Source organism: Artemia franciscana, chromosome 13 (assembly GCF_032884065.1).
Source record: "Artemia franciscana chromosome 13, ASM3288406v1, whole genome shotgun sequence".
Classification (NCBI taxonomy): domain Eukaryota; kingdom Metazoa; phylum Arthropoda; class Branchiopoda; order Anostraca; family Artemiidae; genus Artemia; species Artemia franciscana.
In genome coordinates this window covers 779,177-796,508 of record NC_088875.1, presented here as the reverse complement: position 1 = coordinate 796,508, position 17,332 = coordinate 779,177, and the positions used below count along the sequence as shown (strand labels likewise).

General features: G+C 36.5%; 1 protein-coding gene across 1 annotated transcript in view; it reads right to left on the bottom strand.

Annotated features, from left to right (window-relative positions):
* LOC136034358 (tRNA dimethylallyltransferase-like) overlaps positions 1-17,332 on the bottom strand; it is a 172,372-nt gene that overhangs the window by 28,032 nt on the left and 127,008 nt on the right. The window contains exon 7 of the mRNA XM_065715492.1: positions 12,370-12,580. Coding sequence (XP_065571564.1) covers positions 12,370-12,580 — 211 coding nt within the window. The remainder of the gene's footprint in view (positions 1-12,369; positions 12,581-17,332) is intronic.

The following is a 17,332-nucleotide window of genomic DNA, read 5'->3' as shown; positions in this document are numbered from 1 at the left end:
TTTTAAGTTTTAATGCTTCTCCTTACTTTCAGTTGAAATTTTTTTTTTATATTTACTTTTTAATTGTTTATTTTGAATAATGCTAGAAAATGCTGCGCTCCCTCATGACAATTTTTTACCCCATGACAAATTCCTCCAAGGAAAGTTCCCCCAACATATACCCCTCTTCTCAACCCCCCTCCCAACCTAAAAATCCCCCTGAAAACGTCTGTACACTTCCGAATAACCATTACTATATGTAAGGACTGGTCAAAATTTGTAACTTGTGGCCGGAGGTTGTTGCAACCTCCCACGGGGAGTGTGTGGGGGGGGGGGGGTAAGTAGTCCCCACAGACATAGTTATAAGGTTTTTTGACTACGCTGAACAAAATGGCTATCTCAGAATTTTGACCCGTTGACTTCGGGAAAAAATGAGCGTGGGGGGGTCTAGGTAACCTGCAATATTTTTGGTCACTTAAAAAGGGCACTAGAACTTTTAATTTCCGTTAGAATGAGCCCACTCGCAAAATTCTAGGAGCACTAGGTCGATACGATCACCCCTGGGGGAAAAAACAGAAAAAACAAACAAAAAAATAAACACGCATCCGTGACCTGCTTTCTGGCAAAAAAAAATTCCACGTTTTTGTAGATAGGAGCTTGAATCTTCTACAATAGGGTTCTCTGATACGCTGAAGCTGATGGTGTGATTTTCGTTAAGATTCTTTAGGGGTTGTTTTCCCCTATTTTCTAAAATAAGGCAAATTTTCTCAGACTCGTAACTTTTGATGGGTAAGACTAAACTTGATTAAATATATATATATTTAATATATTTATATATTTAAAATCAGCATTAAAATGCGATTCTTTTGATGTAGCTATTGATATCAAAATTCGATTTTTTATAGTTTTGGTTACTATTGAGCAGGATCGCTCCTTACGACAGTTCGTTACCACGAATTGTTTGATTCATGATTACAAATGTTGTGCTACTACGGGGAGGCAACCCATAGTAGATAAATTAGCTAAAAAGAGGTTTTTCAGCCCGAAAACGTCTGTCAAAACAGACCAAGTCCAGAAAAATTATCCATAAATCAGGATCCCGTGCGAACGCTGTGTCACTTACTAGACTATATATATATATATATATATATTGAAGAGAAGAAAAATACAATTTTTACAAAAAAAACCTCGAGCCGATATTTACAGGAGACATCCCCCCCTAACTGATCTCTACTCATCACACTCTCGCCCATCCTTGTGCTTTCAAGAAGACATACACAAAACTAGACCCGAACACAAAACTAGACCCAGCAGCATATCGTCTCTCGTCTAACAATGTCTGCGGAATTTCTTGTATCACAGAATGGTATCCAGGATTCGCAGATAAAGCATCACAAAAATAATTAGGTACTAGCTTATTTAAACACCAATGAACAATAGTATCGGTGTGATAATCTCTCAACTGCCCACCATTTACGATAACAATCCAAGAGGCCACCCTTTAACAACCATTTCGAGAAGTAAGAAACCTTTCCGGGATGATATCTAGCCTATAGACATAGCTACAACAGCAACATCGTAACTACCAAGTTTCCCCTTCGGCGCCGCAAACCTTAAAAATAAAATACCCCACCGATACGTCAAAATAATAGCCTGAGAGCTTAGTCTTCCCCCACCCCCATCCTCCATAAGACACAGAGTAAAATAATTCCTTAATAAGTTTCTTAAACGAAGAAATATTACCGACACTTTATATTTGAATATTTTTCTCAGTAATATTTCCAGGAAATGGTACCTGACAACCGCAAGGGACATTTCTTAGCAAAAATAAAAGTCTAGACAGCAAGGAAAAAGAGAAAAAAAATTGGCTAACACTTGTTGATAATACAGCCTGACAATTAAATGTGAAACAAGTGGTAATTAATAGCCCTCGTAACAGATAACAGATGGAGTTTAAACGAGAGAAGAATTGTCACTTTTGTTAGAAAATGTTACACTAACGACATTTGCGGAGGGTCGGCCTGGGAAAATAAACCGTGTTGCCATCCAAAAGGATTTTTATGACACACATGTGTTTATAATTTTTTTTTCTATTCAGCCTAGAGATAGTATCGAACTCCGAAGCTGGATTATCTAAACTGTTCATAAATTATTTATCTCTTATACAACCATTTGTCTATATAATTTTTCCCACGTGAAAACATTTCTAAATTTTGAACCTGAAAAAAAGAGATAACTAAATTTGTGGTTTAGCATGGAATGTTGTGATAAGATGAGTATTTAGTATGGTAATGTTAATTTATCATTTTTTTCTATTCAGCCTAGAATTTAGAAGCTGGATTATCTAAACCAGTGGTTCTCAAACTTTTTTCCCCCACGGACCCCTTTTCCCTTCTTTTTATCTTGGTGGACCCCTTCATAGCTATTGGACATAAGAACATTTTTTTATTCTTCACTAATATAAATTTTAAGGCTTTAATTATCGAACAAACAGCAGACGATTTATAAAATGATTTACAAAATTTATAAAATATACGATTTAAAAATTATATGATTTATAAAATCTATAAAATAAAAAGCTTTATTTTTAAATGAAAACTAATTTGATACAAATAAAATATTCTAATATAATAATATTAATTATTATTATTACTATTATTGTGATAATAACTACAATATTACAACTTTCTACAAGTTTCTTCGATTGGCAAGCAGCTAAAGCTCATGGACAGTAGAGCTCTCCAGGCTGTTTAATTCACTCCAACATTATCTATATAAACTGGATAAAAAAAGCAGTTGAAATTAAGTGTGTGATAAAAAAAAAGGAAAAGGCATGTTTATTCAATGAGATCCCTGTGGTTGATGCTTCTCGACAAATTTCTTTATATTTGGTTTGTTAATGATAATCGAAGATCACCCTTTCACAATGTTAAGTCTATTGCGAGCTTTTGATGAAATTTGAGTAACACGACTAAATCCCAACAAGATAAGATGTAGGAAAAGCAATAACGTAGAACTGCGCTTTATCCCAGAGCAAAGGGTACTTTGTAGCAATATCATTTGTTTTCCATATATTGTACTTTCCATCTTTGAATTTTGCACGCAATACTTTGTAATTCGATGAGGGGCTCTTGCAAAGATAATTCCATTTCGGCAACAATAACTTCGAAAGGAACTGAAACCCAAATCCGTATATCCATTCCGAGTAGGTCACTAAACCGATTCAAAATAATGTAAATTACAGTAGAAATCGAATTCTTAAAAATAAAGAGCGTTCTGGGTTGGTTTTCTTCAAGGACCCCCAGAATATCATTGTGGACCCCCAATTTGTTGTGCTTGGCCTGTGGACCCCCGGAAATATTACATGGACCCCTAGGGTCCATGTGGACCCCGGTTGAGAACCACTGATCTAAACTATTCATAAATTATTAATATCTTATACAACCATTTGTCTATATAATTTTTCCCACGTGAAAACATTTCAAATTTTGAAGCTAAAAAAAAAAAAAAAAAAAAAAAAACTAAATTTGTGGTGTAGCATGGAATGTTGTGATAAGATGAGCATTTAGTATGTAATGTTAAAGAGTTTTGAGTTGTTTAAACAGGTTTCTTTTTTATTTGCTTACAAACATCTATAGGCTATATTTTATTGTTTACTCTCGGCCTAATGATAATGTGGAGCTTCAAAATGGGATTGCCCAGACTACCCATAATTGTTTTTTTTCTTGTTTTCCATTCATCTATAATTTCCCCACACTGAAATATTTCAAAAGCATAAAGTTAAAAAAAAAAATACATTATGCACTATATATGTCAAAAGTAATAACCAGAAAAAGACAATTATAGCAAATGGATGATCAGAAGGAAGCAAAAAAGGAAGTAAATAGACAGAGTCCCCGAGTAAATAGATACCGAAAACATGGGTGGGGCCTTTTCATACCTGAGGACCAGGGGCGTTTTTTTTGGGGGGGACAGCTGCCTCCAAGAATTTGAAAACGAAATATACAGTCCGTGCCCCTTGACCAACCGGATATGAACCCCTCTTGCCACCCCAATAAAATTGCTGGAGATTCGCCCCTGCTGAGGACAACAATAACACTTACTGATAGCAATGGGGCCTTGGTAGACATTTAGTACTTCATTTGTTTTCTGAAAATTTCGAGCTTTGTCAATATCTAATTTTGATCAATTAATTTAGATTGCAACCGACCAAGAAACCACCGGTAGTGTTTTGGGGAGTGCTGTCGAGCCCCAAGCGCCCATATAATCTATATTTTTCGGTGTTTTTTTTTTGTCCGCGACCCTTTTTGCATGAAGATTGAGAGGGCAAATCTTCATGCAAAAAAAGAATCATGCAAATTAAAGGACATTCCTTTAATTTCAGGGCATCAGTTCATCCGCATGGGCCCTAAAATTAGGGAAGCTAGAAGAAGATTACAAAAAAAAATATTGTAGGATTCGAGAAATTAGTTTAATTATTTATTTTTAATTATTTATAGAATCTTTCTACGGCATGAAACTTCCATGGTTGCAGTAATAGCTGCAAGAAATTTCACTATTCAGCAAATTTTGCTGAATAAATTTTGCAAATTTTGCCGAATTCAGCAAAAATTGCATGGCGAGGAAAAATGTCTGTAGGTTTCTGCTTAAGAAAAGATAACCATTATTCTCCTACAGATCAGACTAGGGCCTGGATCATTATAGAACAAAGAAAAACTGTCTATTTTTGAAACCATTAATAAACTATATCTGAAAAAAAAAACGTTACCATCGAACTTTTCAAAATAAAAAACCCTCCAATAGGGGTTATAAGAACACATAAGCAAAATTGCACGAATATTTTGCTAGATGTAGTATTTGAATATCGTGTCGGATCGTTCGAAAGGAAGTCTCGACTATAAAATAGTTTCGCAAGAGTTGATCGCAAGGACGTCAGCGTCAAAACGCAACCTAAATCAACAACAACAATATTTTTGTGACAAAAAATAAATTATGGCAAATGCCGAAATCATTTGCTTAATGTTTAGGTTTGATAGGTCTAAAGACTCTCATGCACAAAATTTCAGATTTCTTTTCCCTTGATTTACGGAGATATAATTCAGGAACTGGAGGAAGCGCTCTTAAACAAGTTTGTTCTAGTAAATTTTGTCACAAAATTTGATTGTGGTAAGGGGGCACCGCAATTAAGGCAAAAATTAATATTTCACGAATGTATGAAGCTGAGCAATGAAAGGTTTAGTAATTAGATTTTGAATGTCCAAAGCATCTTTATGTGAGCAATTTCAGGTCGTTGGCCCCTTAACTGAAGAGGCCAACTCCCTCCTTTATTTCAAATTTTACCTTTTCAGGAGTCAATGAAGACGTGTTTGGCTAAAAACACGTAATAAAACTTGAAAAGTTTGACTGTATTAGTAAGCGGCAGTGGGGCAATAATTACTTTTTCAAAAATCGATAGAACTGGTTTGCCAAGTACTTGATTATTAGGCTTGGCGTATCTATAGACACTAATATGTTGGATAGGAGCTCCTTGGCATTTTAACTTAGATGGATGAAGCCCTTTCCTTTTGGGATTTTGCCCTGTTATTAGAAGACACAGCATATCGGTTGAGATCAAATGTAGTCCAATTACTTAATTCACACTATCGTGGGCATTTGTAACTCCATGAGAGAGGAGGGGGGGGGCGATGCTTGGAAAAAAATTACAAGCAAAGACGAGTGCTAAGGTTTTTGTGTCAGAATAGTGTATTATTTCTTTCTAATGTTACACAAATTTTGTTCTTTTTGTATATTTTTGGTCTTCAACAGTGGGGCTGAAGCCCCTCTGTCATATTCAGTGGGTTCTCTGAAACACCACCTTGTCGTTATTTAAATTTTATCTGTGTGAAAGTTCTTATTTGATTATTGTAGATAGTTGGTTCGATTTTGAATCATGATGAGAAGAAAGCATTTTTAGCTACATGGGTAGCTTTTGTCTTAGCTACTTTTATTTTTGAAATAACTTACACATGTTAAATGACTCGTTCGAAGGCAAAATACCTATTTCCACGTGATTTTTTGTTATGTAAAACTTGATTATTGCAAGATGCAATTTACTTTATGGCAACAGACTTGCCACGGAGCTTGGAACACAAGTATAGGGTAATTGGATTTGGTATGTCTCAAAACTCTTAGGGGCTGACTTTCAGTTCCTTGGCCCATAACTTAGAAATTTATGGCTTCAAAAAAAAAACTTATATTTAGCTTTGCCTGTTTAGATGATCAAATCTTTATAGACCAAAAAATCAAATACCCCAGACTATCTGTCTTAGTTTTTTCTCCTATTAGCCATGGATTTTGGCAACTTGATTTAATTCAAAAATTAAGTAAAAAAACAAGTTGTTAAACTGCAAGTAAGGAGCGACATTAAAACTTAAATCAAACAGAAATTAATCCATTTATGAAAGGGGTTGTCCCCTCCTCAACGCCCCACTCTTTACGCTAAAGTTTGAATTTTTTCCTAAATCTTTAAGAATCACCCCTGCATCACAAAGGCCGTAGTATACATAGTTGAAATTACTAAAAATACTTTAGCGTAAAGAGCAAGGTATTATGGAGGAGACGAACCCCCTTAATTACGTGATATTTTATGTTCGTTTTAAGTTTAAATGCTGCTCATTACTTCCAGTTGAAAAAAAATATTTATTTTCTCATTGTTTTATGGCACTTGGTATTAACCAAGTGACATGCAAATTCTGTCGGTCCCGGTTTTGCTACTTTAGGCACTTCCAGGTAAGCTAGGACGATGAAATTTGGCAGTCGTATCAGGGACCGGACCAGATTAAATTAGAAATAGTAATTTTCCCGATTTGGCCATCTGGAGGGGAGCGGGTGGCCGGTTAATTCGGAAAAAATAGAAACAATTAAGTAGTTTTAACTTAAGAACGGTTGATCAGATGTTAATGAAATTTGATATTTCGAAGGATATCGTGTCTCAGAGCTCTTAATTTAAATCCCGACCGGATCTGGCGAAATTAGGGGGGGGGGTTGGGAGGGGGAAACCTAAAATCTTGGAAAACACTTAGAGTGGAGAATCTTGGAAAACCACTTTATCAAGTCAATTTGTGCAGCTCCCTGACACGCCTACCAATTTTCATCGTCCTAGCACGTCCAAAAGCACCAAACTCTCCAAATCACTGAGCCCCTCCCCCAACTCCCCCAAAGAGAGCAAATCCAGTACGGTTCCGTCAATCACGTATTAAGGACATTTGCTTATTCTATCCCCTAAGCTTCATCCCGGTTCCTCCACTCCAAGTGTTTTCCAAGATTTCCCCCTCCAATTCCCCCCAATGTCAAAAGATCTGGTCGTGATTTGAAATAAGAGCTCTGAGACATGAATTCCTTCTAAATATCAAATTTCATTAAGATCTGATCAAATATTCGCAAAATAAAAATACCCCAATTTTCACGTTTTCCAAGAATCCCGGTTTCCCCCTCCAACTCCCCCCAATGTCACAGGATCTGGTCGGAATTTAAAATTAAAGCTGTCAAGCGCAAGACCCTTCTAAATATCAAATTTCATTATGATGTGGTCACCCTTTCGTAAATTACAAATACCTCAATTTTCAAAATTACCCCCCCCCCAACTCCACCAAAGAGAGCAGATCCAGTCCGATTATTTCAGTCCAGTGTCTTAGACAGGTTTTTATTCTTCCCATCCAGTTTCATCCTGATCTCACCGCTTTAAGTATTTTCTAAGATTTCCGGTTCCCCTCAACTGCCCCCCCCCCCAATTACGCTGGATCTGCTTGAGTTTAAAATAAGAGGTGTGAGTCACGAGGTCCTTCTAAAAATGAAGTTTCATGAAGATCCGATCATTCCTTCGTAAGTTAAAAATACGTCATTTTTTCTAATTTTTCAGAATTAACCCCCCCCCCAATACAGCGGATCCGTTCCAATTATGTAAATCACGTATCTAAGACTTCTGGTTATTTTTCCCATCAAGTTTCATCCCGATCCCTCCAATCTAAGCGTTTTCCATGATTTTAGGTTCCCAAACCCCAAACTCCCCCAATGTCACCAAATCCGGTCGGGGCTTAAAATAAGAGCTTTGAGACACGATATCCTTCTTTATATCAAATTTCATTGAGATCCGATCACCCGTTCGTAAGTTAAAAATACCTCATTTTTCTAATTTTTCAGAATTAACCCCCCCCCCAACTACCCCAAAAAGAGCGGATCCGTTCCGGTTATGTCAATCATGTATCTAGGACTTGTGCTTATTTTTCCCACCAAGTTTCATCCCGATCCCTCCACTCTAAGTGTTTTCAAAGTTTTAGGTTTCCCCTTCCGAACTCCCCCCCCACCCAATGTCACCAGATCCGGTCGGGATTAGAAATAAGAGTTCTGAGACACGATATCCTTCTAAATATCAAATTTCATTGAGATCCGATATCCCGTTCGTAAGTTAAAAATACCTCATTTTCTCTAATTTTTCAGAATTAACCCCAACCCTAACTATCCCAAAGAGAGCGGATCTGTTTCGGTTATGTCAATCATGTATCTAGGACTTGTGCTTATTTTTCCCACCAAGTTTCATCCCGATCCCTCCACTCTAAGTGTTTTCCAAGTTTTAGATTTGACCCTCCCAACTCCCCTCCCAATATCACCAGATCCGGTCGGGATTTAAAATAACAGCTCCGAGACACGATATCCTTCCAAACATCAAATTTCATTGAGATCTGATCAACCGTTCGTAAGTTAAAAATACCTCATTTTTTCTAATTTTTTAGAATTAAACCCCCCCCCCACTACCCCAAAGAGAGCAGATCCGTTCTAGTTATGTCAATCATGTATCTAGGACTAGTGCTTATTTTTCCCACCAAGTTTCGTCCCGATCCCTCCACTCTAAGTGTTTTCTAAGATTTTAGGTTCCCACATCTCCCCCCCCCCCCAATTTCACCAGATCCGGTCGGGATTTAAAATAAGAGCTCTGAGACACGATATCCTTCTAAATATCAAATTTCTTTGAGATCCGATCACCCGTTCGTAAGTTAAAAATACCTCATTTTTTCTAATTTTTCATAACTACCCCCCCCCCCCACGAACTACCCCAAAGAGAGCGGATCCGTTCCGGTTATGTCAATCATGTATCTAGGACTTGTGCTTATTTTTCTCACCAAGTTTCATCCCGATCCCGCCACTCTAAGTGTTTTCCAAGTTTTAGGTTTGACCCTCCCAACTCCCCTCCTAATATCACCAGATCCGGTCAGGATTTAAAATAACAGCTCCGAGACACGATATCCTTCCAAACATCAAATTTCATTGAGATCTGATCAACCGTTCGTAAGTTAAAAATACGTCAATTTTTCTATTTTTTCCGAATTAACGAACCCCCCACTTCCCCCCAGATGGTCAAATCGAGAAAACGACTATTTCTAATTAAATCTGGTCCCGTCCCTGATACACCTGCCAAATTTCATCGTCCTAGCTTACCTGGAAGTGCCTAAAGTAGCAAAACCGGGACCGACAGACCGACAGAATTTGCGATTGCTATATGTCACTTGGTTAATACCAAGTGCCATAATAACAAGTCTAAGATACGTGACTGACATAACCGGACCGGATCCGCACTCTTTGGTGGAGTTAGGGGGGGGGGGGGTAATTCGGAAAAAATGAGGTATTTATAGCTTACGAACGGGTGACCAGATCTTAATGAAATTTGATATTTAGAAGGATCTTGTGCTTTAAAGCTCTTATTTTAAATTCCGACCAGATCCTGAGACATTGGGGGGAGTTGGAGGGGGAAATCGGAATTCTTAGAAAACGTGAAAATTGGGGTATTTTTATCTTACGAATAGGTGATCGGATCTTAATGAAACTTGATATATAGAAGAGTCTTATGTCTCAGATGCTTCATTTTCGACTCGAATTGGATCCGGGGACATAGGGGGCTGGAGGAAGAAAACATAAATCTTGGAAAACGCTTAGAGTGGGAGATCAGGATGAAACTTGATGGGAAGAATAAGCATAAATTCTAGATATGTGATTGACATAATTGGAACGGATCCTTTCTCTTTGGAGGAACTGGGGGTGTTAATTTGGAAGAATTAGAAAAATTTAGGTTTTTTAACTTCAGAACGGGTGACCGGATCTTAATGAAAATTGATATTTAGAAGGAATTCATGTCTCAGAGCTCTTATTTGAAATCCCGACCAGATCTGTTGACACTGGGGGGAGTTGGAGGGGGAAATCGGAAATCTTGGAAATCGCTTAGAGTGGAGGAATCGGGACGAAGCTTGGTAGATAGAATAAGCAAATGTCATGGATACGTGATTGCCGTATCCGTACTGGATTCGCTCTTTTTGGGGAAGTTGGGAGGAGGGGCTCAGTGCTTTGGCGAGTTTGGTGCTTCTGGACGTGCTAAGACGATGAAAATTGGAAGGCGTGTCAGGGAGCTGCACAAATTGACTTGATAAAGTCGTTTTCCCAGATTCGACCATCTGGGGGGCTAAAGGGAGAGGAAAAATTAGAAAAAATGAGGTATTTATAACTTACGAGTGGGTGATCGGATCTTAATGAATTTTGATATTTAGAAGGACATCGAGAATCAGAGCTCTCATTTTAAATCCCGACCGGCGTTAAGCCTCTGATTTCCCTTTTAAATTAATCTATTGGTTCTTAGAATTTTGTAAGAGCTCATACCATATGATCTCTTGGTTCTTAGCTCTTCTTGCCTCGTCACAAGTGCCATATGAGCTCTTAGCTCTTGTTTTTTTTTTAAATAATGCTAGAAAATCCTGCGCCCCCTTCGTGGAAATTATTTTCCCTCAAGATAAATTCCTACATGGAAAGAACCTCCCACGTAACCCACTCCCCGCACCCAACGCGAAAAAGTCCCCTTAAGATTCTATGGCTTTTAGGGAGTGTTTCCCCCTGTTTTCTAAAATAAGGCAAATTTTCTCAGACTCACAACTTTTGATGGGTAAGACTAAAACTTTAAAACTTATATAATGAAAATCAGCATTAAAATTCGATTCTTTTGATGTAACTATTGGTATCAAAATTCCGTTTTTACAGTTTTGGTTACTATTGGACCGGGTCGCTCCTTACTACAGTTCGTTACCACGAACTGTTTGATCAACGGACTCGGTTGCGGCCGTTCCCAGGTGTGGAAGTCACTGTACACAATGTAACTATGGCAACTGGTTGTTTGAGATGGACATAGCCACGGTCTTGACATTAGGTTTAGGGAAAGATATATTCAATAAGTCTATAAATTTATTAATAAGTCCAATTAAGCCCATAAGCATGAAATATTCAGTTTGCAACCTGTCGCAGATTTTTCTGCTTCCACACTGTCATACGCAGGGAAATCAGCAGAATAAAATATGAAAGATTTACTTGTCTGTCCTAAAAAATTTACTAAATTACAAATTTCACTCATTGGGGTTTTTAGTCACTAAAATTTTCCTGTTATGTATAAACGAGAAATACAAAGGTACTTATTTGTTATATAATACATATTCGAGAAGTGAAGTTCGGTGCATACTAATGAAATAAAACAAATATGATTAAAGTACAATACTTCAGCAAGAAATCTATGAAAACCACAATAATGAATTATGGAAGGGGGCCGCCCAGAGCGCATTATATTAAATTTGTAACCTAACCTAACGAAAATACCAACTAAATATTTAATTAAAATATAGCTGTAATGTAGTTTCCCTCCGAGCCGAAGCTAATTGTCTGGTATAAACACCGTGAAAACCGGGTATTGTCTCATGTTCGCGATACAAGTTCTCGAGTGTGTATTAAAGTACTAATAAAAATTTTAGTATCACTCGCACCCTCTCAGTCTCTTACTTTCTTAATCTAATTTATCAGTCGATATAAAAGCTGTAAAGTCAAAAGTTTAACAGAAAATTTACATGTTTATTTTAATACCCTTTATAAGGATTAATGTCCGTACATAGATCACCCATTTGGAAAGGTAAGGGGGAGGGGGTAAAAAATTACATTAATGCCGGATTTACAGTCACTGTAGATATGCTACTACTTACAACTGCCAGCCTAGCTGAATAATTGAATTTCTCGTTTAGACTCTTAACACAACCTATTCCATTATCTTTAGTGAGAAACTCAGTTGCCAAACCGAATAACTCTTCAACAAAAATAATAAAAAAAAACCGCAAAGAATTTACACTACGGGTTTGGATTAAAAAAAAAATTATCCGCCAAAAAAAAAGGCTCGGGGTTTTAATTTTATTTGTAATTGTTTTTAGAAAGCCAAGTCCAAACTCTTTTTTTAAGGCTATGCAAACAACAGATTTTATCCATTAGTTTGACTAAGTAAGTCAACGACTCACTACTAAATGTTGGCAAAGGAGTTGAATAAAAAATTGTAAAACCAACCTCTCTTGTGGGTTCTTGAAGAAAACGTTTACGAATCCATTTTATTTGTTTTTTCGTATATCTTAAAGATACCAAATTCAACTGTTCCACACCCTTCCTTAGTAATTCTTCACCTTTTTGAGTTTCCCTCTCATCTTCTGCTAGATTTAGCCAATCATGAAATTCTTTGTATCCAATTGCCTGATAGATCCCACGAGTGTAGTCGATATCCCTAGAAATTAAATATCTTTTATAAGACGGAGTTTTAGTGAAAAAGGAAACCACAACACCTAAATCACCTTTTAGATGCTTCTACTAGTGCTTGGAGGTAAAATGCTCTTAACTCAAAGGTACAGTTTTTTTTTTTGTCCCAAAACTGTAAATTTAGTTTTTGATGAATCAAAAAAATTCCTTATTTGTTAAGTTTTGTAGTCAGATATACAACAACGAGAAATGAAAAATAAACTACAAATATATTTGTATAATATAATATGGGCAACTGGCTTGCTATTTGTCCCTGTAACCCTGCGACTTAAACGTCAATTTTGACTCCTAGGCGCCAGCAATGGCTCAAAAGCTGTGGTTCCCAACTGATTCCGGGCCAAGCACCACCTAGGCATCCCTAAAACCCTGATGCCCCCCGTAATATTAAAATTTTGTTATTCAAAATTTTAGATGTATTCACCTGATGGAAGCTTAAAAGACCATTAACATGATATTTTTTTTGGGGGGGGGCGTCCTCTAGGAATTTTTCATACTATGTATAAGGTCACTGCAATACTATCATGTATTATTTTCTTACTTTTTAAATGCATTTGAATACGGCGGCATTCACGTGAATTTTTTTTTTCAAAATTAAGGCTCTAAGTATAGACGCGAGGCTCTAAAGTATGTACCTCCTGCCCATGACCCACCAAAATATTGCCATGCCTCCCGGTGGGGTCTACACCCCACGTTGGGAATCACTGTTCAAGAGGATCTTCGTCTTTTTTTATAACAAATAAACACGCATCCGTGATCTGTCTTCTGGCAAAAAATTCGAAATTCCACATTTTTGTAGATAGGAGCTTGAAACTTCTACAATAGGGTTCTCTGATACGCTAAATCTGACAGTATGATTTTCGTTAAGATTGTAATGCTTTTAGGGGGTGTTTCCCCTTATTTTCTAAAATAAGGCAAATTTTCTCAGGCTCGTGACTTTTGATGGGTAAGATTAAACTTGATGAAACTTTTTTTCGAGTTTCGGTTACTATTGAGCCGGGTCGCTCCTCACTGCAGTTCCATTGAATATCAGCTATAATGTTGGAAGCCAATGAGGCCCTACATGACTTCAAAGTATTCCATAAACAGAAGCTATCTTTTTATTTCTTAATAGCCTTAGTCAAATTAAAGACTTGCAGTTATCATTTTGGCATTATGATATTCAGTTTCCAGCGAATTATTTTTGTGATTCACGTGTTTTGGAGCATTAGACTCTCATCTGTGAATTGTGAGAGAGGCAGATTTTCAGTGAGATTTTAAATTCCTTTTGTAGCATATGGGCATAAATTCAATAATAAATTTAAAAATCTGAGTAGCCTAACCAACCTATTTTAAGAAAAAACTAACAGAACATATGATTTAATATTGCTGACACGGTCATCTTAATTGTTTAATATCAGGAAGAAGTGTATTGTGGATTTGCCACGTCGGGATGGCCTTATTTCTTACCCTGCTTCTCGCCAGATCTGAGTTGTCATGTTTTAATTTTTTTTTTCTTTATAGTGTCTTGGCGAATTTTAAAATTTATGTTGGTAATAGATATCCTTCGAGGTGAGCTTAGCTCCATGTTTGCTCTATTTGATTTTTTTTTATTTTGAATCTTGCAGAAGAGTATGCCCTTCCACCAATAAAAGGTGATACGTGTGAGGTTCTTGCCAAACTCATCAGTTCTCAGATATATGATTAAATGAGAGCAGGCAATGATAAAGGACTTTATTTTGGAGAGGGGAACATAATTAAAATAACGCAAAAATGGGGAATGATATGGGCAATTTAAGAAATTGCGGAAAAATCATTCAAATATTCTGATTTCACAAGGAGAAGATATGGCGTCCAAAGGCCCTGCCAAGTAAGCGCTAGATAAAAGCTAAAATACTAGAGTGCTAGCGCAGTGGTTCGCAGAGAAGCAAAATATATATAATATATATAATATAATATATATATATATATATATATAATATATATATATATATATATATATATATATATATATATATATATATATATATATATATATATATATATATATATATATATATATATATATATATATATATATATATATATATAATATAAACGCCACCAGGGATGAAACGCAGGTCATGTGATGGCAGGCAATAACAAAGATGTTTATTTTGGAGAACATAATTAAAATAGCTAAAAAATATGGGAAACGAAATGAGCAAAATAGGAAACTACGGCAAAGTCGAAAATAGTTCTTATTTCAGAGGGATGGGATATGGGCCCAAAGGCCTTGCTAAGTATGGCCTAGATAAAAGCCAAAAAACTAGAGGACTAGCGCAGTGGTTCATAAATGAGCCAAAGAAAGTCAGCAGGGAAGAAACGCGTTAGCAGTCTGATGATCAAAAAAGGGACTAATTAGTAGGCTATGCACAAACACTGCGTGAGTTAAATGATAAATTAGACAACAAACCAAAAGAACTTTAAAACTATTAAATCAGAAGCATGTCTGGGATGTACCTTCGAGGCAAGTCTTCAGACGGGGAGAATAAACTACCAAAAAAAAAAAAAATGTTATGTCTTTTTCAGTTAAATAACCGAAATGTGCGTATTTTTATACAACTTTTGACACAGGGAGAGGGGTTCAAATCCAATACACATCGTGGTTTGAACTTGCGCTAAAATTTATAACCCTTTTTTCCACCAATACCGTTAATGGTCTGCTTTTAATAGTAGCCTACTTTCTACCGTTCGTCTAGGAAAAAAAATACGTTTCCTGGAAACAGGAAAAATAAAGCAATCCGGTCTGCTTAACTGGGCGTTATTGCAACTGCATTTGTCTGCAACCCAATACAACCACAAAATCCATATTGTGCCTCGGATAATCAACAGATTAAAAAAGTATATACCCTAATTACATTCTATATTTACTAAATACCCCCTGCACTAAGGAAATAGAACATAATTATACGACTTTCGCAAGACATTGTTTAGTACATCCCGCCTCAAAGTAAACTGTGATAATTATAGTGTGCACAACTTGGAAATGTGATTTTACTATTTGTCCATATCGCCTTAATATAGTTACGATATTTTGTCACGCAAACAGTTAAACATAGTCCACAACGGTCGATGAAACGGTTCAGTTGTAATAATAAACTAAGGTAACTGATCCTGATCTAAGTTAGGCACAGAAAATAACGGAACATCAACCTGGAAAAAAAGGTACGACAGGAAATAAATAGGAATTGTCGGTACTGGTATGATATACCCCCTACCCAGTATTCTTATGCTATGTTTCTCGACGCTCAATCCCAATGAAATATACCTAAGTATGATAAAAATATAATACTCTAGAATTTGGGCCATATATTTGCAAATTAGGGGAAGGGTGGGAGTGAAGTATAGCGGGTCTGCTTGCCTTGTGTTTTAGGTGCAATTACTTTGCATATTATGTAGTAAGAATCGTTTTCTAACTTCACATTGTCCAATGTTGATCAAGTTCAGATCAAGTACTAATTTCCCAAATAATTACTACTTCCTCAAATAATTGCTATTTCCAAATAATTCCTCACTTCCCACCAAGATTAAGCTCAGATTCCCCCTCCAAGTAAATGACAATATTACAAAAATTTAGACCCCCCCTCCCTATGTGTCCCGTAAGGTAAAAACTCAAGAAATGCTAATCTTACTTTTACCCCCTCCCCTCAAATATGACTAGTTAACTAGTTAACAAATAGTTAACCTCCTCGAATTAAGACAGAAAAAAACAGTTCACAGTCTCAAATTAAATTTTTAAAAAGGCTTTCATAAACACATTAATTATTAGGAAGTGCTGTTTACTGTAGTTGCCCTCCAATCTTTTTGGTCAATTAAAAAGGGCAATAGAATTTTTAATTTCCGTTTGAATGAGCCCTCTCCCGATATTCTAGGACTATTTGGTCGATAAGACTACTCAGAAAAAAATAAATAAACACGCATCCGTGATTTTTCTTCTGGCAAAAAATACTAAGTTCCACATTTTTGAATGTAGGAGCTTGAAAACTCTAAAGTAGGGTTCCCTAATACGCTGAACCTGATTTTTTTTTACAGGCTTGACGGCTCCATCACAGATGATGATTTGCCACTAGTCCAAGTAATTACCTCATTTTCCAACACTGGGGTTTTCATTAAGAATCTTCGACTTTTTAGGGGGTGTTTCTCTCCTTTTTTTCGTTTTTTCGATTTTGTTTTTAGAGTTTTGATTACTATTGAGCCGTGTCACTCCTTACTTAGAGTTAGTTACGACGAACTGTTAGAAATACCACCAACTAAAACGGTCTTAGGGGAGTAAAACAAAAATAAAAATATTCAGTTCTTTACTGAAAGTGTTCCCTGTTGAGCAAGAAATGGATTACTCTTTAAGTTTCCTATACGGCTCTATTTCCTTGTTAATCTCTTCCTCTCAAAAACAAGTTCTTGAACCTAATATTTTGTAACGCTTTTAATCCCATGCGATAACAAACCAATAGAAAGTCTATTAAAACCACTTTAGTTCCCTTAACCTCTTCCACTACCCCTTAAAACTCCCCTTTTGTCACCTCACAAGAAATCCTTGACAATCTCTTTTTTGCAGCAACATATTTTCTTATTGACAATTCAATTGACAAGACCTCAACCATTAACCTTAAAATAAGGTACAAATCAGGACAAAAAAAAAAGTTGCGTGACCTAAAATTGCGTGAATCGATAACAAGCCTCGTGTAATTAATAAGGAATATAT